Source organism: Ochotona princeps, chromosome 2, assembly GCF_030435755.1.
Source record: "Ochotona princeps isolate mOchPri1 chromosome 2, mOchPri1.hap1, whole genome shotgun sequence".
Lineage (NCBI taxonomy): Eukaryota > Metazoa > Chordata > Mammalia > Lagomorpha > Ochotonidae > Ochotona > Ochotona princeps.
Window position 1 is genome coordinate 123,013,713 of NC_080833.1, and position 20,845 is coordinate 123,034,557.

The window sequence follows — 20,845 nt, forward strand, 5'->3', positions numbered from 1 at the left end:
GATCCAACAAGAACCAATTGCCATTCTCAACATTTACGCTCCTAGCCCAGATGCACCCAGCTACGTGAAACAACTACTTTTGGACTTAAAGGGAGACATAGATGAACATACGATAATTCTGGGAGATCTGAATACCCCACTAACACCAATAGATAGATCAACGCAGCAAAAGCTCAACAGAGAAGCCACAGAACTCACACAAACAATAGAACAACTGGACCTAGTAGACATCTATAGAATATTTCATCCTAAGGCCACAGACTACACCTTCTTCTCAGCAGTGCATGGCACCTTCTCCAGGATAGACCACATAATAGGACACAAAGCAAGTTTAACTAACTACAAAAATATCAGAATCATACCATGTACCTTCTCAGACCATCATGGAGTGAAACTGGAAATAAACAACTCAAAATGTCCCAGGAAACACGTAAACTCCTGGAGGCTGAACAATATGCTATTAAACAAACAATGGGTCAGAGAAGAAATTAAAGACGAGATCAAAAAATTTATGGAAACCAACGAAAACCCAGATACAAACGTCCAAAATTTATGGGACACTGCCAAAGCAGTGTTACATGGTAAGTTTATTGCAATTAGTGCACACGTCAAAGCACAAGAAAGACAACAAATGCAGGAATTAAGTACACACCTCCAGGAATTGGAAAAGCAACAGCAGAAGGACCCCACAAACAAGAGGAAACAAGAAATTATCAAAACAAGACAAGAACTAAATCAGAAAGAAATTAAAAAAACCATTCAGAAAATAAATGAATCAAAAAGCTGGTTCTTTGAGAGGATAAACAAAATAGATACCCCACTGGCCTGATTGACAAAGAAAAAACAAGACAAAGCAAGAATCAGCAGCATCAAAGATGAAAAAGGCAACATAACAACAGACACTACTACCATTAAGGAAATAATTAGAAATTATTACAAGGAACTATACGCCAACAAATCCGATAACCACCTGAAATGGAAAGATTCCTAGACTCCTACCACTTACCAAAACTCTCCCCAGAAGCAACAGAGACCTGAATAAACCCATTACCGAATCAGAGATAGAATCAGCGATTAAAGACCTCCCAACAAAGAAAAGCCCAGGCCCAGATGGTTTTACCGCAGAATTCTACAGAACATTCCAACCAGAGCTAACCCCAATCCTTTACAAGCTCTTCAAAATAATAGAAAAGGAAGCAACTCTTCCAAACTCATTCTATGAAGCTAATATCACCTTAATTCCCAAACCGAACAGAGAATTAACAGAGAAGGAAAACTACAGACCGATCTCCCTGATGAATGTTGACGCTAAGATTCTCAACAAAATCCTAGCCAATAGAATACAAAAAAACATCAGACAGATCATTCATCCAGACCAAGTAGGTTTCATCCAGGGAATGCAGGGATGGTTCAACATAAGGAAATCCATAAATGTGATACATCACATCCAAAAACTGAAAAACAAAAACCATATAAGAGTATCAATAGATGCAGAAAAAGCCTTCGACAAAATTCAACACCACTTCATGTTAAAAACCCTAACCAGGGTGGGGATAGAAGGAACAATCCACAATATAATCAAAGCAATATATGAAAAACCCAACGCCAGCATCATGCTAAATGGAGAAAAACTGGATCCCTTCCCACTGAGATCTGGAACAAGACAAGGCTGCCCACTATCACCACTGCTATTCAATATAGTCCTAGAGGTACTTGCAGAAGCCATAAGACAAGACAAAGAAATCAAAGGAATCCAAATTGGAAATGAAGAAGTCAAGCTTTCACTATTTGCAGACGACATGATTCTTTACGTAGAAGAACCAAAAAACTCAATACAAAGACTCCTAGAACTCATACGAGAATTTGGCAGAGTGGCAGGATACAAGATAAATGAACAAAAATCAACAGCCATGGTGTATGCAAACGGCCACAACATGGAAGAAGATCTAACCAACAAACTGCCGTTCAAAATAACAGAGAAAAGCATGAAATATCTGGGAATAAATTTAACCAAAAGTGTAGAAGACCTTTATGAAGAAAATTACAAGACACTCAAAAAACAAATAGAAGAAGACCTCAAAACATGGAACAACATCCCATGCTCCTGGATAGGCAAAATTAATATCATCAAAATGTCTATACTACCAAAAGCAATATATACATCCAATGCAATCCCAATCAAATTACCCACAGCATTCTTCATCGAACTGGAAAAAAGGATACACAGATTCATCTGGAAACACAAAAAACCACGAATAGCCAGAACCACTCTGAAGAACAGGAACTTATCAGGGGGAATCACAGTACCGGATCTATGGACATACTATAGAGCGGTGGTTATCAAAACAGCCTGGTACTGGCACAAAGATAGAGAGGAAGATCAGTGGAACAGAATAGAAACAATAGATGGAAACCCACACAGATACAGTCAATTAATCTTTGACAAAAAGACAGACAACAATCCAAGCAAATGGGAAGGTCTATTTAATAAATGCTGTTGGGACAACTGGTTGATAGCCTGCAGAAACAAAAAGATAGACCCACATCTCTCACCATACACTAAGATCAAATCTAAATGGATAAAAGATCTAAACCTACATCCAGAAACCTTCAAACTTTTGGAAGAAAATGTTGGAAACACCCTGCAACATTTAGGAGTAGGCCCAAACTTCCTAAAAAAGACTCCAGATTCAGTAGAAATCGAGACTAAAATAAACAATTGGGACCTCATCAAACTAAGAAGCTTCTGTACAGCAAGGGAAACAATCAACAAAGTAAAAAAACAACCTACAGAATGGGAGAAGATCTTTGCACACGACATAGGAGATAGAGGGCTGATTTCCAGAATATACAAAGAACTCCAGAGACACCAAAACACCAGAACAAACTGCTCAAGAATTGGGCATGGGAAATGGGCAGACATTTCACAAAAGAACAAACCCAAATGGCAAACAAGCATATGAAAAAATGCTCAAGTTCCCTGGCAATAAGGGAAATCCAAATGAAGACACCAATGAGGTACCACCTAACTCCAGTAAGGATGGCGCACATGCATAATACCACCAATACTTGCTGGCGAGGATGTGGGGAAAAGGGAACCCTTCTCCACTGCTGGTGGGACTGCAGACTTGTACAACCTCTATGGGAATCAGTATGGCGAATACTCAAACAACTGAAAATCAACATTCCATATGATCCAGCAATAGCACTACTAGGGATATATCCAAAAGATCTCCTACACAAGAAACCAACATGCACGCCTATGTTCATAGCAGCACAATCTACAATCGCAAAAACATGGAAGCAACCAAAATGCCCATCAATAGAAGACTGGATAAGAAAGCTATGGTTCATCTACTCTATGGAATACTACTCAGCTATTAAAAACAACGAAATGCAGTTCTTTGTGGACAAATGGGCCCGAATGGAATCCATCATGCTAAGGGAAATGAACCAATCCCAAAAGGTTAAATACCACATGTTTGCCTTAATCTGAGATGATAAGATGGCAATTTGGAAGATAGTACCTGTATATTGTAATATTAGTGCAATCTACAACAACCTGTATCCAATGCAATAAGATAATGCAATGTAAACTATAAGCCAACAATTAATGTCAAAATACTTAAGATCTACATTGAAAAACTGTAACACCTACTTTACCCTCAATACGCTATGTTAATCCGTGATGGGGGGAATGCAGGGAAGTCTTTCAGGACCATAAAAAGAGTGAGGAAAAAGTACAATGTAGCCTGTCAAGATCAAATCTGGTAATTTATAGACAACAGACTCAAAGCGGCACTAAACAACAATAAAACTACTGTACCAATGCATGAGGGGGGAACCGGCTGCGATCCTGACAACCTCTTAACAGGAGGTCATGTGCGTGGAGCAGGAGGGCACTCCAGGGTGGAGCAGGTGGTAAGGAGGAAGCTTGGATCCCAACCATGAAGACTCCCAGACCTTCACCACAAACTATTAAGATGAGCAACAAGGACTACATCCCAACTGCCTAGGAGACCACAGGGAATTGGATGCCCTCGGAGGCCGAGTACTCTGAGGTCACCCACCCTCAACTGGAGCTTCCACAGGGGATGGAAGAAGTCCAAACACTACCGTGCAGAGGCCAACGTCATCGGAAAGACAACCAGAAGCCCTGAGCGGCCCGCAGAAACAGAAGAACAATAAATGTCCTTCGGGACCAGGGAGGAGAGCTTTCTCTGGTCTGAACCTGGCTCCACCTCTGGACCGCCACCCTCTCTCTCGATGACCATTGGGATCGCTCCGAAAACCCCTCATAGCAAACAAGCAATCATACAAACAAAAAAAACCTAAAATAAATAGACAAACAACAAAAAGTAGAGCCTGGAATCTGACAGGAAAGAGCTGGCGTGGATTGGCTCATGCCTCGCTGGGTGGGACACAAAGATTAGTCACTCCTCACCATGGTGTAGGGGATTTCCCTGCACACCTCCCCAAAAACAAACAAACAAAAAAATGTTCACCACCTTAATTGTCGACAAATGTCTTGTTAGAGGTACAAGTCAGTCAAGATTACCCTAAAATCTGCCAAGATCAGCAAAATTATACTTCAACACAACAAATGGCTAAATACTAAAATGAAATAGACATGAGACAGCTAAATGGTACCTTATAGCCATTTTAAGGTATATAGCAGTCGGTTCTGTATATAAAACTAAAACTGAAATGTCAATGGGCTAATCATAGGTTGTGGTTAATAACTTGGTGTGGTTTTTTTTTATTTTTGTAACACACTGGTTACTCACAACCATGTCAATTCCATAATGTTGCAAATTGCTGTTGATATTATGTCGGGACTCATGGTTGAATGGGATGATATTCTGCCAGCTCTAACAACGGACCAGAAATGGTCTCCCCAAGAGACTGTTCAACCCATCTGGACAATAAATAGCTGGACTTTATACTTGGTATATGTTTACCAGGAAAGAATCTTGATTGAATTTGAACTGTAATACTGCATCAAGGTGGAGGAAGCCACCAGGGAGCAGGGGCGTGGGGAGGGATTCCCAGAGCCTATGAAACTGTAACATAATGCAAAATAATTAATAATAATAATAAAAAAACTATATTATTATTATAAGCCTCAATGCAGCATAAAATCAAAGTCAAACTCACCCTCACACATCAGGATGCTACAGTAACAAATTCTTCATCTAGATAATAAAGCCAAAGCTGTTTTCACAGACATTTCAAATATGCTAACTCTGACCAAAACAATTCTTCATAATTTTTAATGTGATACACACCAGTTCTGGGACTGACACTACCTCAAAATAGAAAAGATAGATATTTGGGGTGATAAAAAAAAAAACTACTCTAGAACTGTTCTTGGAAAACAGATGATGTCTGTGCTATCAAGGAAGAGCAGGTTAACTCAAGCAACTTAGAATTGAAACTGACATGAAGCAAAGACTCCAGGATAAGGCATTTGTTTCATTGGTCTTAATGATCTTCTGGAATAACCGACAAGTTTCAAGCAAATTTTACAGTATCAGTACAAGAGCCTATTTTTGCACACCAAGTCACACCCTCTAAGAAAAGCAAAACTAGAAACAGTAGCAAGTGTCGGCCGGGGTGTGGAGAAACTGGAAATCTTATGGGTTGTTGGACAGTAGGACGGGATACTCTCAAAACAAAAAAAAAAAAAAATACAAGGAAGTACTTCCTCTCTGTCTCTCCTACAAGAAAGTACTAACACTTTAGCATGGATGAATCTTGAAAACATTATGCTAAGATGGACACAAAGGTCACAGAGTGAATGATTTTACTTACACAAAGTGTCCATAACAGAAAAATTCATATAGACAGAAATTAGATCAATAGTGGCCCAAGGGCAGAATGAAGAGTAATTGCGAACAGCTGTAAGATTTCTTTTGGAGGCGATAGAAACCTTCTGGAATGAGGTAGTGCTGGCAATTGAACGATGCTATAGAATTTGATTAATCGGTTGATTTGTTTTAATTTAAGAAGCCAGGAGACATCTGTAGATAGAAGCACACTCGAGGAGAGAAAGTTTCCATTGGCCTGTTCACCACGAGGATAAGTGCCTTCCCCAATCTTGTACATTTTAAAAGGGAAATTTTTATGGTGTGTGTATTTCATCCAAATAATTAAATCATGCAAGCCTGCTAAAATGCTGTGTCAAGTTTCTGGGGAAACCTTGTCCATTTTCCATGAGTCACCATCTCACTGCCCCATGCGTGGACCTACACTGTTTTGTGAAGAAACTTAGCATTTGTTTACCACCTGTTTGTCTCACCAAGTGACTAGGAAAATAATGCCTTCAAGAGGGCAACACAGGAATTGTCCAGCCATGTTCTAACTGGTTAGAGCATACCAATGGGAAAGGTCTCCTACATTTTCTTGCCCAGATAAGGAGGAGTCAGGAACCCTTAAAAACCTAAGACACACTAGCCTAGCCTGGTAGCCCAGTTGCTAAAGTCTTCTCCTTGGACCTGTCAGGACCCTATTTGTGTCCTGGCTGCTCTACTTCCCATCCAGCTCCCTGTAAGTGGCTTGAGAGAGCTGTCAAGGATGGCCCAAAGCCTTGGGACCCTGCATCCACGTGGCAGACCCAGAAGAAGCTCCTGGCTTTGGATCAGCTCAGCTCTGACCATGGCAGCCACTTGGGGAGTAAATCAGTGGCTGGAAGAGCTTTCTCTCTGTCACTCTCTGTCACTCCCTGTAAATCTAACTTTCCAATAAATAAAATCTCAAAAAAAAACTAACAAACAAGCAAACCCTGACACTTCTGGTAACTCCAGTGTCTCGCTCTCCATTCAAGATACACCCATCTTTTGTTCATGTTCATTTGTTCACTTTGCAAATAAAACTTCTCAGTCTGCAACCAATTTCCCACTTTTTCTTTCTATACTAAGCCGAGGAAAGACCCCAATAAGCATTGCCAGTACAATGTTTTAAGAACAAGCCTACACACAGAGATAACTATGAGCCTTTATTGTCAAATTCTGTAGTGCTAAGTTAAATACAATATGCCTGACATAAGCTTAGATACATACTTTTAAAAATGCAACAACTTTTAAATCATAATTTAAATAACTTGATAAAACCCATGTGCAGAGTATATTTTATTCACACAATTATTTATGATACTGCATGTAAAATATTTATACCATTTGAACATTTCAGAGGAAAGAATTCATTCTATAGGCAGCATGATCCCAGCACAGTCAGCCCTCAGTGTCCACAGATTAATGTCCATGTAGTCAACCAACCATGGATATAAAATATTTTTAATTGTGTGTGTGCTGAATGCCTGCAGAATTTTCTCATTGTAACGAATATTTTCATCACATTTTTAGTGCACTAGGTATTATAATGTAGAGATGACTTAAAACTTAAGGGAATATGCGCTATAGATATTGAATCTCAAATACCATGCCATTTTATGGAATGGACTTGAGTATCCAAAATGTTGCTATCTACAAAGAATCCTAGAACCAATCTCTGGTAGTACCAGAGACAATTATACATTTTTAACTCTCTCTTGTTTCCCAGAGTTAATCTGATTAAAAAAAAAAAAAAAAAACTCCTCTGCCGCTCTGATATCCTATCACACTTTCCTGGTTATCGTGGACTTTGTTATCATTAATGTTTAGCTAGCTAGCCCTGCACTGAAACTTGTTCTCCACACAGAAAAGCATGGGAAAGCTTGTGCTCTTATCCACAGTTATGAGGCTGGGCAGCTTTGTTAATTACTAACCCAAAATACCTCATTGAGAGTGATTGACAGCTGGAGATTCTGTAGGCATTGGAAGTCTATCAATAAGCATGCTCACACAGCATTTCCTTTCTTTCAGAAAAGCCTAAAATGCAATACAAAATAACTAGGGAATTATAACTACACATCTTCATTTCATACAAAGTCAATAGAACTTTTATGGTGTGAATTTCTGTCCACTCTTGTGAACATACAAGGAACACCTGTTTACACATCACATCGGACAAATATCTGTGGACTAACAAAGCACACCACATCTCAACATGTTTTCTCAACAAAGACACTCATAAAATTGTACCTTCTTTACATCAGAACATTTGGTCTCATGTTTTCCAATCATAAAAGCACACATATTTCTGAAAAAAAATTCCTGACAATATGCAAACTCTCTACTAAGTTTCTGTGCTCCTGTTAGTACCATATTTTAAAAACAACTATATATATATATATATACATATATATATATATATTCATTTGAACTGCAGTCTGGTTAACATTATGTAATCCTAGAAGACAATGTTTTTCCTTTTTTAAAAGAAATTTGCTATGGATGTAGCATCAGATTTTGTTAATAAACCAAGAGGTGGTGATCTAGGGTAAATACCTTCTCCTACTACAGTCCACAATATGTTAGAAATTTTTAAATACCTATAACACCTCTACCAGATTAAGAGTTATGCAAGAGTGCAGGCTGTAAGAACACTTCAAACAACGTGTTGAATCCCATAGGGATCAAGATGATAACAACTGTTTTTAGTAACTCTTACATAGAGCATTAAGTAGGATTTGCACCTTGCACCATTAAGTTGTATCATTGTTCAAGTTACAATGCAATATTTGACCAATTTGCTGCCTATTGAGCAGAGGACAGCATTAGCAAAGGAACACTGAGGTTCCAGACCCTGGTCGCTGCAGCTTTGTTTGAAACTTTTCATTGAGCAGCCTTCAAATGCTTGGTCCTGAGAAGAGGGAAGAGAACTCTGAGTCCTGTTGGTGGAAGGATGGCCGTTCTACCATATTTAGGTCCATTGAAATCAAGGGTTCTCATAGCCCTGTTGTAAGGGCAATGGTTACAGTAGATGAGAGGGGCCAAAGACCCTAAGGAAGCTCTTCATATCTGCCATCTTCACGTATTGCTCTAGGTTCTTGGATATGCTTCTTATTCCTATAAACATAAACATGCATGTTAACATCACACGAAATATACTGGAAGCATTAACAAATATACATGCTAGCCCAGACTGTTGTATTCATGCTCATGGGGGTAGTCCAAACATGAACTGTTAGGACAGTACTCTGTATGACACTGCAGTGGAGATACGTGTCATCCTCCAGTCATCAAAACTTGTACAATGTACAGCAAGAAGAGTGAGTCCTAATCGAACCAGCAGATTTTAATGATAAAGTGTTGATTTGTACCCACCAATTACAAAATAAATGAACCATACTAACACAAATTGTCGATAATAGAGGGCATTAGAGGGTGTAGTGAGGACATATATAGAAATTCTTTATATTTCCTGCTTAATTTTTCTATAATCTTCAAGCTTCACACACACGCATGCGCATATACCACACACACACACACACACACACACACATTATTTTTTAATGGTTGAGGGAAATACAACTCTTTCAAATTCCCACAAAGCTCAGCTAACTGGATTATAAAATCATCTCAAACCAGGCAGTCTGGATTTGAATCCTGATTATGTTGCTGACTAACTCTAGTGGTTAGGCAGTTACTTAACTTCTCTATGCCTCATTTACATTGTCTGTATACTGCAAAATTCAGTAACTGCCCCCATTTTCAGGCTTAGAACAGTTCCTAGAAATAATGTCCCATAAAGGGGTGACTATTGTCACTATCATCCTCTACAAACACAATGATTCCATGAAACCAGATCTCACTTTCTTTCATCTTCTTCTGAAAAGAAATGAATTTTTTTTTACAAAATACCATGAAAATGCTGATGCCTTCCTTAGAGATCAGAAGATTTAGAGAGTTCAAGGGGAAACAAGAGCCTGCATCACAGCCATGCCTGATTTTAAGATCTCACCTGATGCTCTGGAGCTTAAATGAGGTTGGAAGGCACTGGGCAGCTTTCTTGTGATTCAAGGCCTGCATAGCTGCCAAAAAATGCATGAAAATACTGAGTAAAACATTGGTTTTCAACATGAAGAGAGAATAATGTGTGGAAGATTTATAACATGCTTTTTGTACTGGAATGCAGCTTACCTGGCAGGAACAAATTTCTTTGCTACAAGAAAAAGAAAGTCATTAATTTAAATAACTTTTGAGAACAAATCAAATCCAGATACAATGTGACATGACTCATAAAGGGTTACAAACTCAATGCCCTTGGGCCTTACAACCAAATTTGGTGGGGCAAAAAAATGGTAAAATGCAAACTACACACCCTTCCAAAGGGCACAGCCACTGCCCAACACCAGCAATGCTGCACACTCAGTTTGTCAGGTTCACCTTCCAATCTTTAATGAGTTCACAGTCTGGATTTTTACACGAAATTTTCTATTCTGAACACATGAGAATTTAAATCAGAAAATTTAAAATATCTATAAGCTAAACAAATCATGGATGTGGCTATAAGAAGCATTTACAAATTCCTTATGGGATATTTCAATCTGTGTTCCAAGCCATCTCTTTCGGAAGCATCTTATTCATTTTCATTACAACACTGAACATAGCAACCTTGTTGCACTGCTCCAGGGACAGCCTAGAATTCAATGCAAGTGGCACCTCTTTGGGCAGCATCATTGCAATATCTCATAAAGCTTTTCCCACTCTGAGTTGTACTCTTTCCCTAAGATTTCTGCTTAATTATAGTCAGTTCCTTAGTGTTTGTCTAATAAATATGTCCTACTTACTATTTAAACTTGCAAGAGAGACTGCCATTCATTAGATAGATGTATAGATAGATAGATAGATAGATAGATAGATAGATAGATAGATAAACAGCATTTTTGGAGCACATTCAAAAATACCTCACCTTTTTTCCGAAAGTACTTCAGAAACCAAAGAAGAAATGAACTTAAGGTCAGGAAGGAGGTTCCGCCAACAGAAAGTCCAACTGCTAGGGAAACACCAGGCTCAATGGCTGCTAAGAAAATAAGGAGAAAACCATCATGAAAGGAACCGATTTCAAAATCTTTCTGTCCTATCCACTTGACCTTTGTCTCTATACAGCAATTATTAAGAGCAGAAGAGTCATCTAGTTCCTTGTGAGGCACAACCATGACAGTAGAGTCCCTTGAAATCTTTCCCATTTACCTTTGAGCCAATATCTCACTACTGCCAGACTGAATTCTAACTGATCAAGCTCTTTCATAAAAACCATGGCCCACCTTAGTCTCTTCTCTCTTTTATCTCTCTCTTTTTCTCTCTCTCCTTCCATTGTCACTCCTGTTACTCACTCCCAGATCATCTCTTACCAAATGTCACAATTCTACTCATTTCACTACCTCTTAGTTTTTCCCCTCTATTTCTGTATAGCTAAACATCTATCAACTTGTTAATCTTATCAGTTTTTCTGCTTTGGACATAGGGGCAGTTAACTATTACAGCCAGACAACTCATACTGTCTCTAGTCCCCCCAGACAATCATCATCAAGCAATTTATCACCTTCACAGGTAGGCAGCATCCCAGACCAGTGTCCTGTGGCATCACACAGCAACACAGAAGAGCCATTTAGGGTCCATCCTTCAGGGCATGTAAAATTGCACACAGTTCCAAACACAGATTCCCTGCTGCAGTTCGTGTTGATCTTTCCCAGAATAGACAGGCTTGGACATTGCACTGCTGCAAATAACAGGCACATGAATAGTATTTACAAAAAATACATTGCAATTTTTAAACTGGCTTAAGGGTCACAGGTCAAGGTAATTTATGAGCACTGCTTGATTTTTAGCTTGAAGGAAATGAGGATCGAGCCCTTTGGACTAATGTAGGTTTAGGAAATTAGGAAGCATTTCACCTGTACTCCACAAGTCTGTCCTCAACCTTACCTTGGCAGGAGGGGAGCTCCTGTGTCCACTGTCCTTGAGATGTGCATTTGAGTTGAGTGGGTCCATGTAATCCAAAGCCTTCCTTACACTTGAAAGTGCAAGAGGACTGATAGGTGAATTCCCCAGTGTGGGGATGAGCACAGTCCACCAAGCCATTCTCCAGTGTCTGCACAGGATCACATTTCACAGCTGGAAACCAAGAAGCAGAACATCAGAGCTTGGTTTGCAATGAGAAGCGAAAGATTTCTCAAGGTAGTCAAATGCCCAAGCTCACCAATAATTTCCTCTTATAAACAAGACTATGCCTTCACGTGTTGGCTTCTCATTGTCCTACTCTCCTATGGAGTACCACTGGCAACTTTTGGGTGTCCAATACAATCTATGCTCACAGGTGAATTCACAGCTGGATGTACTTTGCAAACTTCCAGAAGCATAAAGAAGGCAATTCAAGTAGCCTTGCTTTAGGCTGAACAAGCCTATGCATTGGAAAGCTGTGACTGCCAATGGAGAATCAGAAAATATTGCTGTGGAACTGGGGAGTACTGGGCATTTGAAGAGTCAGTCCAGTTCACTTGGGGCAAACAATGATCAGAGAATTGGAATTTTTAATTTTTCATTAATCCCTAAGCGACTTGGCTATGGTTTTGTCACATTCCAATCCTTTCAATGATGATGGCACACATCAAAGGATAGCTTGAACAGGAACGATGGTTCCTAAGCATTGTTCTTCTGACATGTGAAAGCATGAAAGTTATGGTCAAAGGAAAGACTTTATGCAGCAAGAAAGCAGATTTTGGATCCCAAATGCCTAAAGGTAGCACAAAAACTAAAGGAGCTATGAAGACGCTGTATCAAATTCATCTATTTTGCATTTTAGTTTTGGTGCTGTGGCTTTTTGCCATTGCAGCTCATTCTAGATGATGGCTGAGTCAAGTAATAGTGGTGCCTACTAAGACAGGGGCTTACTTGCAATATTCTTTCTCTTGCTTTGGGATGATGTAAATTTCATGATATGTATATATCAAGACTCCTCTGTAACTGACACCAAGTTTGAAATAGTATCATTACCATTAATTAAAATGATAATTTCAAAAGAAAGAGGTGAAAACATTTTAGATTCATTGAATGTTTCAATTATTTCTATTTGCAAATGCTCTAAAGCTATCTGTTTTAGATTAATAAATCTATTTATTCTATACCAATATCTGTCAAGCTCTATTAACATAGCACAGTTAAATCAGCAAAGCATACATTCCTTTCCCTGGCCAAACTTTAGCTTAAAATGACGTGAATCTTAAGTATGCGAATCTGATTTCTATGGTTAAAGTTGGACATTTAGTTTCATGTTCACTGCCCAAGTTTGAAGATCACTGCACTTCAAGAAAGGGAAGGCTCAAGAAGAGGCTGCAAGACTACCTTCACATACTGGCTACAGCTCTTTGAGCCATCTTGAGGCTTGTGGATAATGCCACAAGATACAGCTGCTACCCACTGGACACATCCCATTAGCCAGTCTGGCTTGGCCATTTCTAGAATTAACTGAGAAAAGAATTTTTACAGTAAATCTTGATGTGGAGCAACTCTACCTGTACATGTGGGCTTCTCATCACTCCAGCTCCCAGATGAGGTACACTGCAGGCTCTGGGGTCCCTGAAGCTCAAATCCTTCCTCACAGTCAAATGCACAGGTTGTGTTCCATGGGGAGCTTTCTTGGCTTGGAGAACATTTTACAACTCCATTGGTAGGCTTTCCAATAGCATCACATTTGACCACTGGGGATGTGAAAGAGCACCATAAATTTTACAGAACAGTAATACATTTGCTGTCTATTGAATTTAAAACTTAGATCAAGGTAAGGAAGTTACTTCCTGAGAGTAGACTCTGAAGTCCTATGTCAATTCTTGGGGATGTGTACAACCACAATAAAGCTCTCACTCTTTGTTATTGAGTTTTCATCTTCTAACATTTTTACTTTGACTAGGCTGGGTAGGCTATGATATGCTTTATTGTAACACATAGGCACAAATGAAAACAAAAAACAGATTCTACATCAGTACTTGTGATGGATTGTGATAGGAACAATACTGACGTGCCCAATACTTTTAATCTTCTATCATGGAAGGACCTCAAGTTTACTCAGGTTCAAAAATATAGACTTGAAAGAGGAAAAAGAGACCGAAAGTGTCTTTTTGTCATAGCCAGGCAGAGAATAAAAATCTCACCCCAAGCATATATCAGATTTGCCAATATGTTGGCTGTTGATTATTTAAAACTTCACAAGAAGAACTTCCCCTGGAGTTTTGAAAACATTACAAATTGAACAGAAAGCGAAGACAAAGATGGATGGGCTAGCCAATGCCCTGTGCGCTTCGAAGATTTACCGTTGCAGGTTGCAGTGGGAGCACTCCACTGTCCTGAAGATGTACACCACGTGGTTTCCGTGCTGCTTGGCAAGTAGCCCTCCTCACAGGCAACAGAACAGGAAGAGTTGTAGCTGAAGGTCCCCAAAGGATGAATACAATTCAGGTTCCCATGCTGAGGTTTAACCTGAGCTCCACAGGTCACAACTGAAAAAACAACATTGAAATCAGGTCTGTTCATCTGTTACCCCATACAGGTGAGAAGAACACTGGAAACAGTTATTTCCTGCATTCCAGACACTGAGTAACCGTAAAGCTACAAAGTCAGCAACATTTCATCTTCATTTTACAACAAGAAATCTGGGACCCAGAGAGCTTTCTTACCTTGTCAAGATACCCTAACTCAATGAATGACTGAACGTAGGACTTAAACCCACATGCATCTGACTTCATCATCTCCCACACACACCAGGAAAAGGGCGCACATGCCGACTCTACCAAAGGAAGAGGTGAGGACAAGACTCACCCTGCTCACACGTGTGTCCACTGAAGCCAGGGTAGCAATTACAAGTGTAATTATTTATGGTCTCTACACATTCACCATGGCCACTGCAGGATGCTTGGGTACAGGCAGCTGTGGAAAACACGATCCATGAGGAGGAGGGTTGCTACCATGCTGATAACGAGTTGCATTGAATTTACAATCCACACTATGCAACACACATATTACTAATGCTTCAAGCTGCCAGATATTTTTAAAAATGCCAACTGTGAGGATTCAGGATCATCTGTTTCAAACTTTTTTTTGTGAGGGTCCATCCAGACCTCAGAGTACTGCTGTCACTGGCATTATGCTTGAAAAAATTTTATACACTAAAGACAGACAGCCTACAATAAATAAAGCAGTAACCAAAATACGCCTTACAGATGAGAATATACATTCTACAAGGCATAGAACATAGACAGACATTCTTGCCTGCATTCACTGAAAAAAATCAGACTCTTGCACAGTTAAGCAAAAGATTTTAAACACTCTCTTTGCAAACATACAGTGGAGACTAACTCGTGCATGCTACAGATTTGTCAAGAGACCCAGAGGGTGGAACTGCCTCTGACTACTGCTTCAACCTTCCTACCTGTGTAGCACAAGGCAAGCTTCTTCTTGCTGCATCTCTCATCATTCCACATGCCCGTATCCTTGGGTCTCTTGATGTAGATCTCCACACAGTCTTCATTATTTTGCTTATTGTTGGGTTCACCTGGAGCCCAGTTCTTGGCTTCTTCAGTGAGAGGTTTTTGGGTCCCTACCCAGATCCACACATCGTTAACTTTTCTGATTCCAATCCAGTAATAACTTGGTGAATAGTCTAATATGGAATTTAAATAGTCAATCTCTTCTTTATTTTGAATGGCAACCAGATGTGTATATTTTTGCTGACAATAAGCACTGGCCTCATCATAAGTCATGTTTTCTCCAGAGAAGTAGTAAGACCAGGTATTGCTCTCTTGAATGAGAAGCCCTAGGGCAGAAACATGAAAGGAATGGTAGAGGTTAGTATCACTACGGTTTAATTCTGCTAGCCAGGCTTTTTGCTGTATTTCTGACACAGTCTGGACTTCCAACAACATTTTTAAAATTTTTTCTAAAATAAGAAGAGGTATGTAGGAAGAAACTAGCGTTTATTTTGCCTCTTGTGACTGCCCTTCCACTGGATACTTTAGCACAGCAGCCACCATAGCCCAATAATATACTCACTTTGTGATTGAAAAGTCAAAATAACTGCTTTTCTGAGCACTCAGTTCAGATCACTGAGCATTGTGTGATGCGTTGTGTCTTAGCCAAGATGTTTAATCCTCACCAGGCCTCTGAGAAACAGATTATTTGTGACCAACACTGCATTCAGAGACTATTAGAAGTAAAGAAAATTGCCCCTTGCCAAGGGTGGAATATTGCAGGGGGCAGGAATGCTACTAAATAGCAGGTAAGTCGCAGCATAGCCTTGCACAAAGAATAATACTCGGATCCCAAACAAGAACAGTACTAGGATGATAGCCTAGTCTATTAGCATGGTCTCATTCATGATGCTGACTTACCAAAAGTGAGAGCAGAGAGAAAATGCATGGCCATCATCACAATCGGTTCTTTTCACCAAAGTTGGATCTAAAAATCTTCTCTGGGGAGAAAAAAAGAAAGTACAAAATTCATTTTAGAAGGAAATCCTCAGGAGCCAGATACTCAAATGAGTCAACCATGATGTGTACGGCAGCATCCTAAGACTTTGGGGATGGGATTCTGGTACCTCAACCATTGTGTACTTCATAAACACTAACCTGAACAAAATTTAAGATTTTCATAATGTCAAAGTAAAAAGACAAGTGTTGATACAATACAATAGCACTTGGGCCCGGCGGCATGGCCTAGCGGCTAAAGTCCTCGCCTTGAACACCCCGGGATCCCATATGGGCGCCGGTTCTAATCCCGGCAGCTCCACTTCCCATTCAGCTCCCTGCTTGTGGCCTGGGAAAGCAGTCGAGGACGGCCCGATGCATTGGAACCCTGCACCTGCGTGGGAGACCCGGAAGAGGTTCCTGGTTCCCGGCTTCGGATTGGCGCGCATCTACCCATTGCGGCTCACTTGGGGAGTGAATCATCGGACGGAAGATCTTCCTCTCTGTCTCTCCTTCTCTCTGTATATCTGGCTTTGTAATAAAATAAATAAATCTTTAAAAAAAATACAATAGCACTTGCAGAAATCTTTTACAGGAAAATTTTTGCACATTCATCGATATTAATAATCTATGTCTCATAGCTCAAGCCCATCTTTGAAGCGAATTCTGTACTTACCACTTTGGGAAGCACTAGTTTGGTAGGCAGATTTCTCAGGTGTATTGCCACCCCGTTGTCCTGTGCTACGCTAACAGTTTGATGCAGCCAAGCCCAGGACCTCTGAACACTGCTTTCACTGCCCAACTTTTATAAGGTGGCTTGCTTCCTGTGAATAATAGCAGGAAGTTGTCCAAACCCAGTAGAAAGGAAATCCCCAACAGCATCCAAAACGTTTCCTGGGAATGTCCACAAACTAAAAGTTACAGTGATGTCAGATGCTCTGTCCCTCAAAATAACTTTTCCTTTGCCCATACCTTAACATGTAATCTTTATTAACATACCACAAATGCATGATTTTCCATTGTAATGACATAAAGTCTATATCTTTAAAAAGTGTTAAAACTTGATTTTAATGTAATTGTGTGATTACATGTAATTGTGGCCATAGTCAGAATTTCATAAACATGGGAATAAACTGAGACTAGTTTAGTCATCCATCAACTACTGTTCAGTGTTCTCATCAACTCACTTTTAATTTCTCTTTTACTTATTTATGTTATTCTAATATGTGCTATCACACAAAGGAACAAATCACAGTTGAACGTTAATCCTTAACTTCTTTTTTTTTTAAAGATTTATTCATTTTATTACAGCCAGATATACAGAGAGGAGGAGAGACAGAGAGGAAGATCTTCCGTCCGATGATTCACTCACTCCCCAAGTGAGCCGCAACGTGTTGATGCACGCCGATCCGACTCCGGGAACCAGGAACCTCTTCCAGGTCTCCCATGCAGGTGCAGGGTCCCAATGCATTGGGCCATCCTCGACTGCTTTCCCAGGCCACCAGGCCACGCCGCCGGGCCCTTTAATCCGTAACTTCTACATACCACTTGTGCTTAAAATCTAAAAACAATATCTTCCACTCAGCATTGAAAACAATACCTCGCCTTGAACGCGTCCGGATCTCATATGGGTGCCGGTTCTAATCCCGGCAGCTCCACTTCCCTTCCAACTCCCTGCTTGTGGCCTGGGAAAGCAGTCGAGGATGGCCCAAACCTTTGGGACCCTGCACCTGTGTGGGAGACCTGGAAGAGGTTCCAGGTTCCTGGCTTCAGATCGACATAGCACTGGACATTGCGCTCACTTGGGGAGTGAATCATCGGATGAAAGATCTTCCTCTCTGTCTCTCCTCTCTGTATTACTGACTTTGTAATAAAAATAAATAAATCTTTTTAAAAATCCTTTCCAAAAAAAAAAAGAAAAGAACCTCCTTGCTCCCTGCTTTGGATCGGTTCAGCTCTGGCCATTGCAGCCATTTGGGAAGTGAACCAGCAGAAGAAATATCTCCCTCTCTCCTTCTCTCTGTAACTCTACCTTTCAAATAAAATAAGTCATTTAAATAAACAAATAAATTACAATCTACAATATGCTGTTAAATTTTGAAAAAGCATCATCAAAAACACATTGTAGCCAAATATTGAAACAAATATATATGACATAGTAAAGTAAAACACCTAATAATTACTTTGAAATAGAGATCAGTCATAAATAACCCTTGATAACTATTTATTATTATGAAGGGTACAGAGGAATCGGGCCGGAGTCATTGACAGTCACTCCCTTTACACTGAAAGCTGCTGTTTTCTTCAGTTAATTTTTGTAACAGAGCATTGTCACCAAGGCCAGCATGTCCCCAGCGATGCCTCTGACTTGTCTTACCCTTGGTCCCCTCGAGCAACTTCCAGCCCTGCCAGCCTCGGGCTCCCGGCAACACAGGACATGGGTCCGCTTTGTGCTTTGTTTGCATTCAGAGAACCAGAACTGGCCATTCCAAAGGCCCTCGCTCCCTCCCCGCTCTCCCCAAAAAAGTGGCATAGAATTTTTCATAATTACGTTGTTCTTTTCCTTTTCCTTTGAATGCAAAGAAACGTGGTGCTCTAGATCTTCAAATAATTCATGGAAATATGCATTATGAAAAAACGGTGCATCAAATTCAAATTTCCTTGCACCAAAATAAACATTTTTAATTCCATCCTTGCATGAAGGTCTTGATCCCCATTTGTTATCTCCAACATACCTGGGCTACTTTGTTACTGTATCCCAGATTTGCTGAGCACTTTGAGTGTTTGTCTTCACAATTACGCAAGCCTCACAGTAGCCTAGGTCATTGGTACTTTTACAGGTGAAGAGACCAAGGAGCAAGGAAATTTACCTATCTCTGAAAGTACGGAGTTGAGGTCTGAAACCCATAGCATTACCTTTAAAGTTCGTTTTCTGAGCTGCTGTCCCAAACCTTGACTGCTTTTTTGGCTACAGCCTAGGCTGAGGTTCCCTGTTCTGCCCATCTCCACACCTCTCCTTGCTTTCCTTTCCTGAGATCACTTGGACCCTCCAGCTCTGCACAGAGAGTGGCAGTGAGAGTCTCCAGCACACAGGGAGAACAAGGCCCAGCCAGCTCTCCTGGGCAAGTGCTTGACCCCTAAACCACACTCCCGGAAGCTCCTGCCTCCAAAGCAAACTTTCTTGTGAGGCAAAAGGGTAAGATGATTGTTCTAAATTTGCAACTAGGAAAAGAGTTATCCAATAACACAGAAATAGGGAGTGAAAATAATGGGTTGGTAAAGGTAAAACGTGTGTGAAAGAGAGAGAGAGAGTGTGTGTGTGTGTGTGTGTGTGTGTGCCAATCAGGTATGTTGGTGTAAATCCACTTACCCTTACAATTATTCTGCATTTTTTACATCCCTTCCTATGAGGTTGTGCTCACAGTTCAGGTATATGGATATTCAGCGCTACTAGGCTTTCTGAAGGTGACCCAGGTTGGCCACAGAGGCCCTGGAGAGACCTTGTCATGAGCCAAGAGGACCCAGGTGAGGTGCAAAGCATGAAGTGAGCAGCTAAAGTCCTTGCCTTGCACGCCCAGGAATCTCTGTCCGATGATTCACTCTCCAAGCAGCCGCAACGGCTGGTGCTGTGCCGATCCGAAGCCAGGAGCCTCTTCTGGGTTTCCCACACAGGTGCAGGGTCCCAAGGCTTTGGGCCGTCCTCCACTGCTCTCCCAGGCCACAAGCAGGGAGCTGGATGGGAAGTGTAGCTGCCAGGATTAGAACCGGCACCCATATGAGATCCCAGGCTTGCAAGGCGAGGACTTCAGCTGCTAGGCTATCACTCCAGGCGTAACAGAAGACCTTTCTGTCTGTCTCATTTTCTCTGTAAATCTGCCTTTCCAATAAAGAGAAACAAATAGTTAGAAAAAAAATAGAATGTAGCTGCCATCCCAGGAGTGCTGGGTTTTCAACTTGGCCTCACACAACCCCTGTGGCAATCCCCATCATGAGGGAAACCTGGGCACACCCTGGGCTCCACTGCCAGGACTGGTGCCCTGTTGAGGCGCCACACTTTCCGGCCTTATCATCCCTTTTCCTGGAAGTCCCTTGTTCTCTCCTCCACGCCCTTTCATTGAATTTCAAAGACTCCAACTTTGTGTCTGTGCCCAGACCCACTCATTTTCATCTCTGCGGCCAATGGGCAGCTCTAAGGAAGTGAACAGAGACAGTAAGAGCATGTCAGAGACACCCCCTAACCCCTGCCAACAAATGATGGAATTTTAACTAGGCTACCCATCCACAAGAGTGTACTGGATGTGTGGGAAACAGCTCTGGCCTTTCTCAACTGGAGCAGAAGCATCTACTGAGATGTGAACTTCTGCTTGGCTCCCCATGGCTCAATGTAGCTGGGAACTATGAGCAGCAAGCCTCTCCTGTCTTCTTGGGTGCCACAGATTCCTCACCCCTGGGAAGGATTTAGTTCTCAAAAGTCTTGGTCCTTCTCCCTTGTTCTCTTCCCACCCT

The 20,845-nt window shown here is 40.8% G+C and overlaps 1 protein-coding gene across 1 annotated transcript in view; it reads right to left on the reverse strand.

The window, feature by feature from the left end:
• Nucleotides 1–17,103, reverse strand: part of LOC131478190 (E-selectin-like) — a 52,075-nt gene extending 34,972 nt beyond the window's left edge. The window contains exons 1-11 of the mRNA XM_058656326.1: nucleotides 17,016–17,103; nucleotides 16,265–16,344; nucleotides 15,307–15,690; nucleotides 14,697–14,804; nucleotides 14,192–14,377; nucleotides 13,397–13,582; nucleotides 11,811–11,999; nucleotides 11,428–11,604; nucleotides 10,795–10,905; nucleotides 10,023–10,044; nucleotides 9,844–9,913 (exon numbers count right to left, since the gene is read on the reverse strand). Coding sequence (XP_058512309.1) covers nucleotides 9,859–9,913; nucleotides 10,023–10,044; nucleotides 10,795–10,905; nucleotides 11,428–11,604; nucleotides 11,811–11,999; nucleotides 13,397–13,582; nucleotides 14,192–14,377; nucleotides 14,697–14,804; nucleotides 15,307–15,690; nucleotides 16,265–16,301 — 1,455 coding nt within the window. The 5' untranslated portion in view covers nucleotides 16,302–16,344; nucleotides 17,016–17,103 and the 3' untranslated portion in view covers nucleotides 9,844–9,858. The remainder of the gene's footprint in view (nucleotides 1–9,843; nucleotides 9,914–10,022; nucleotides 10,045–10,794; nucleotides 10,906–11,427; nucleotides 11,605–11,810; nucleotides 12,000–13,396; nucleotides 13,583–14,191; nucleotides 14,378–14,696; nucleotides 14,805–15,306; nucleotides 15,691–16,264; nucleotides 16,345–17,015) is intronic.
• Between the last annotated feature and the right edge of the window lie 3,742 nt (nucleotides 17,104–20,845).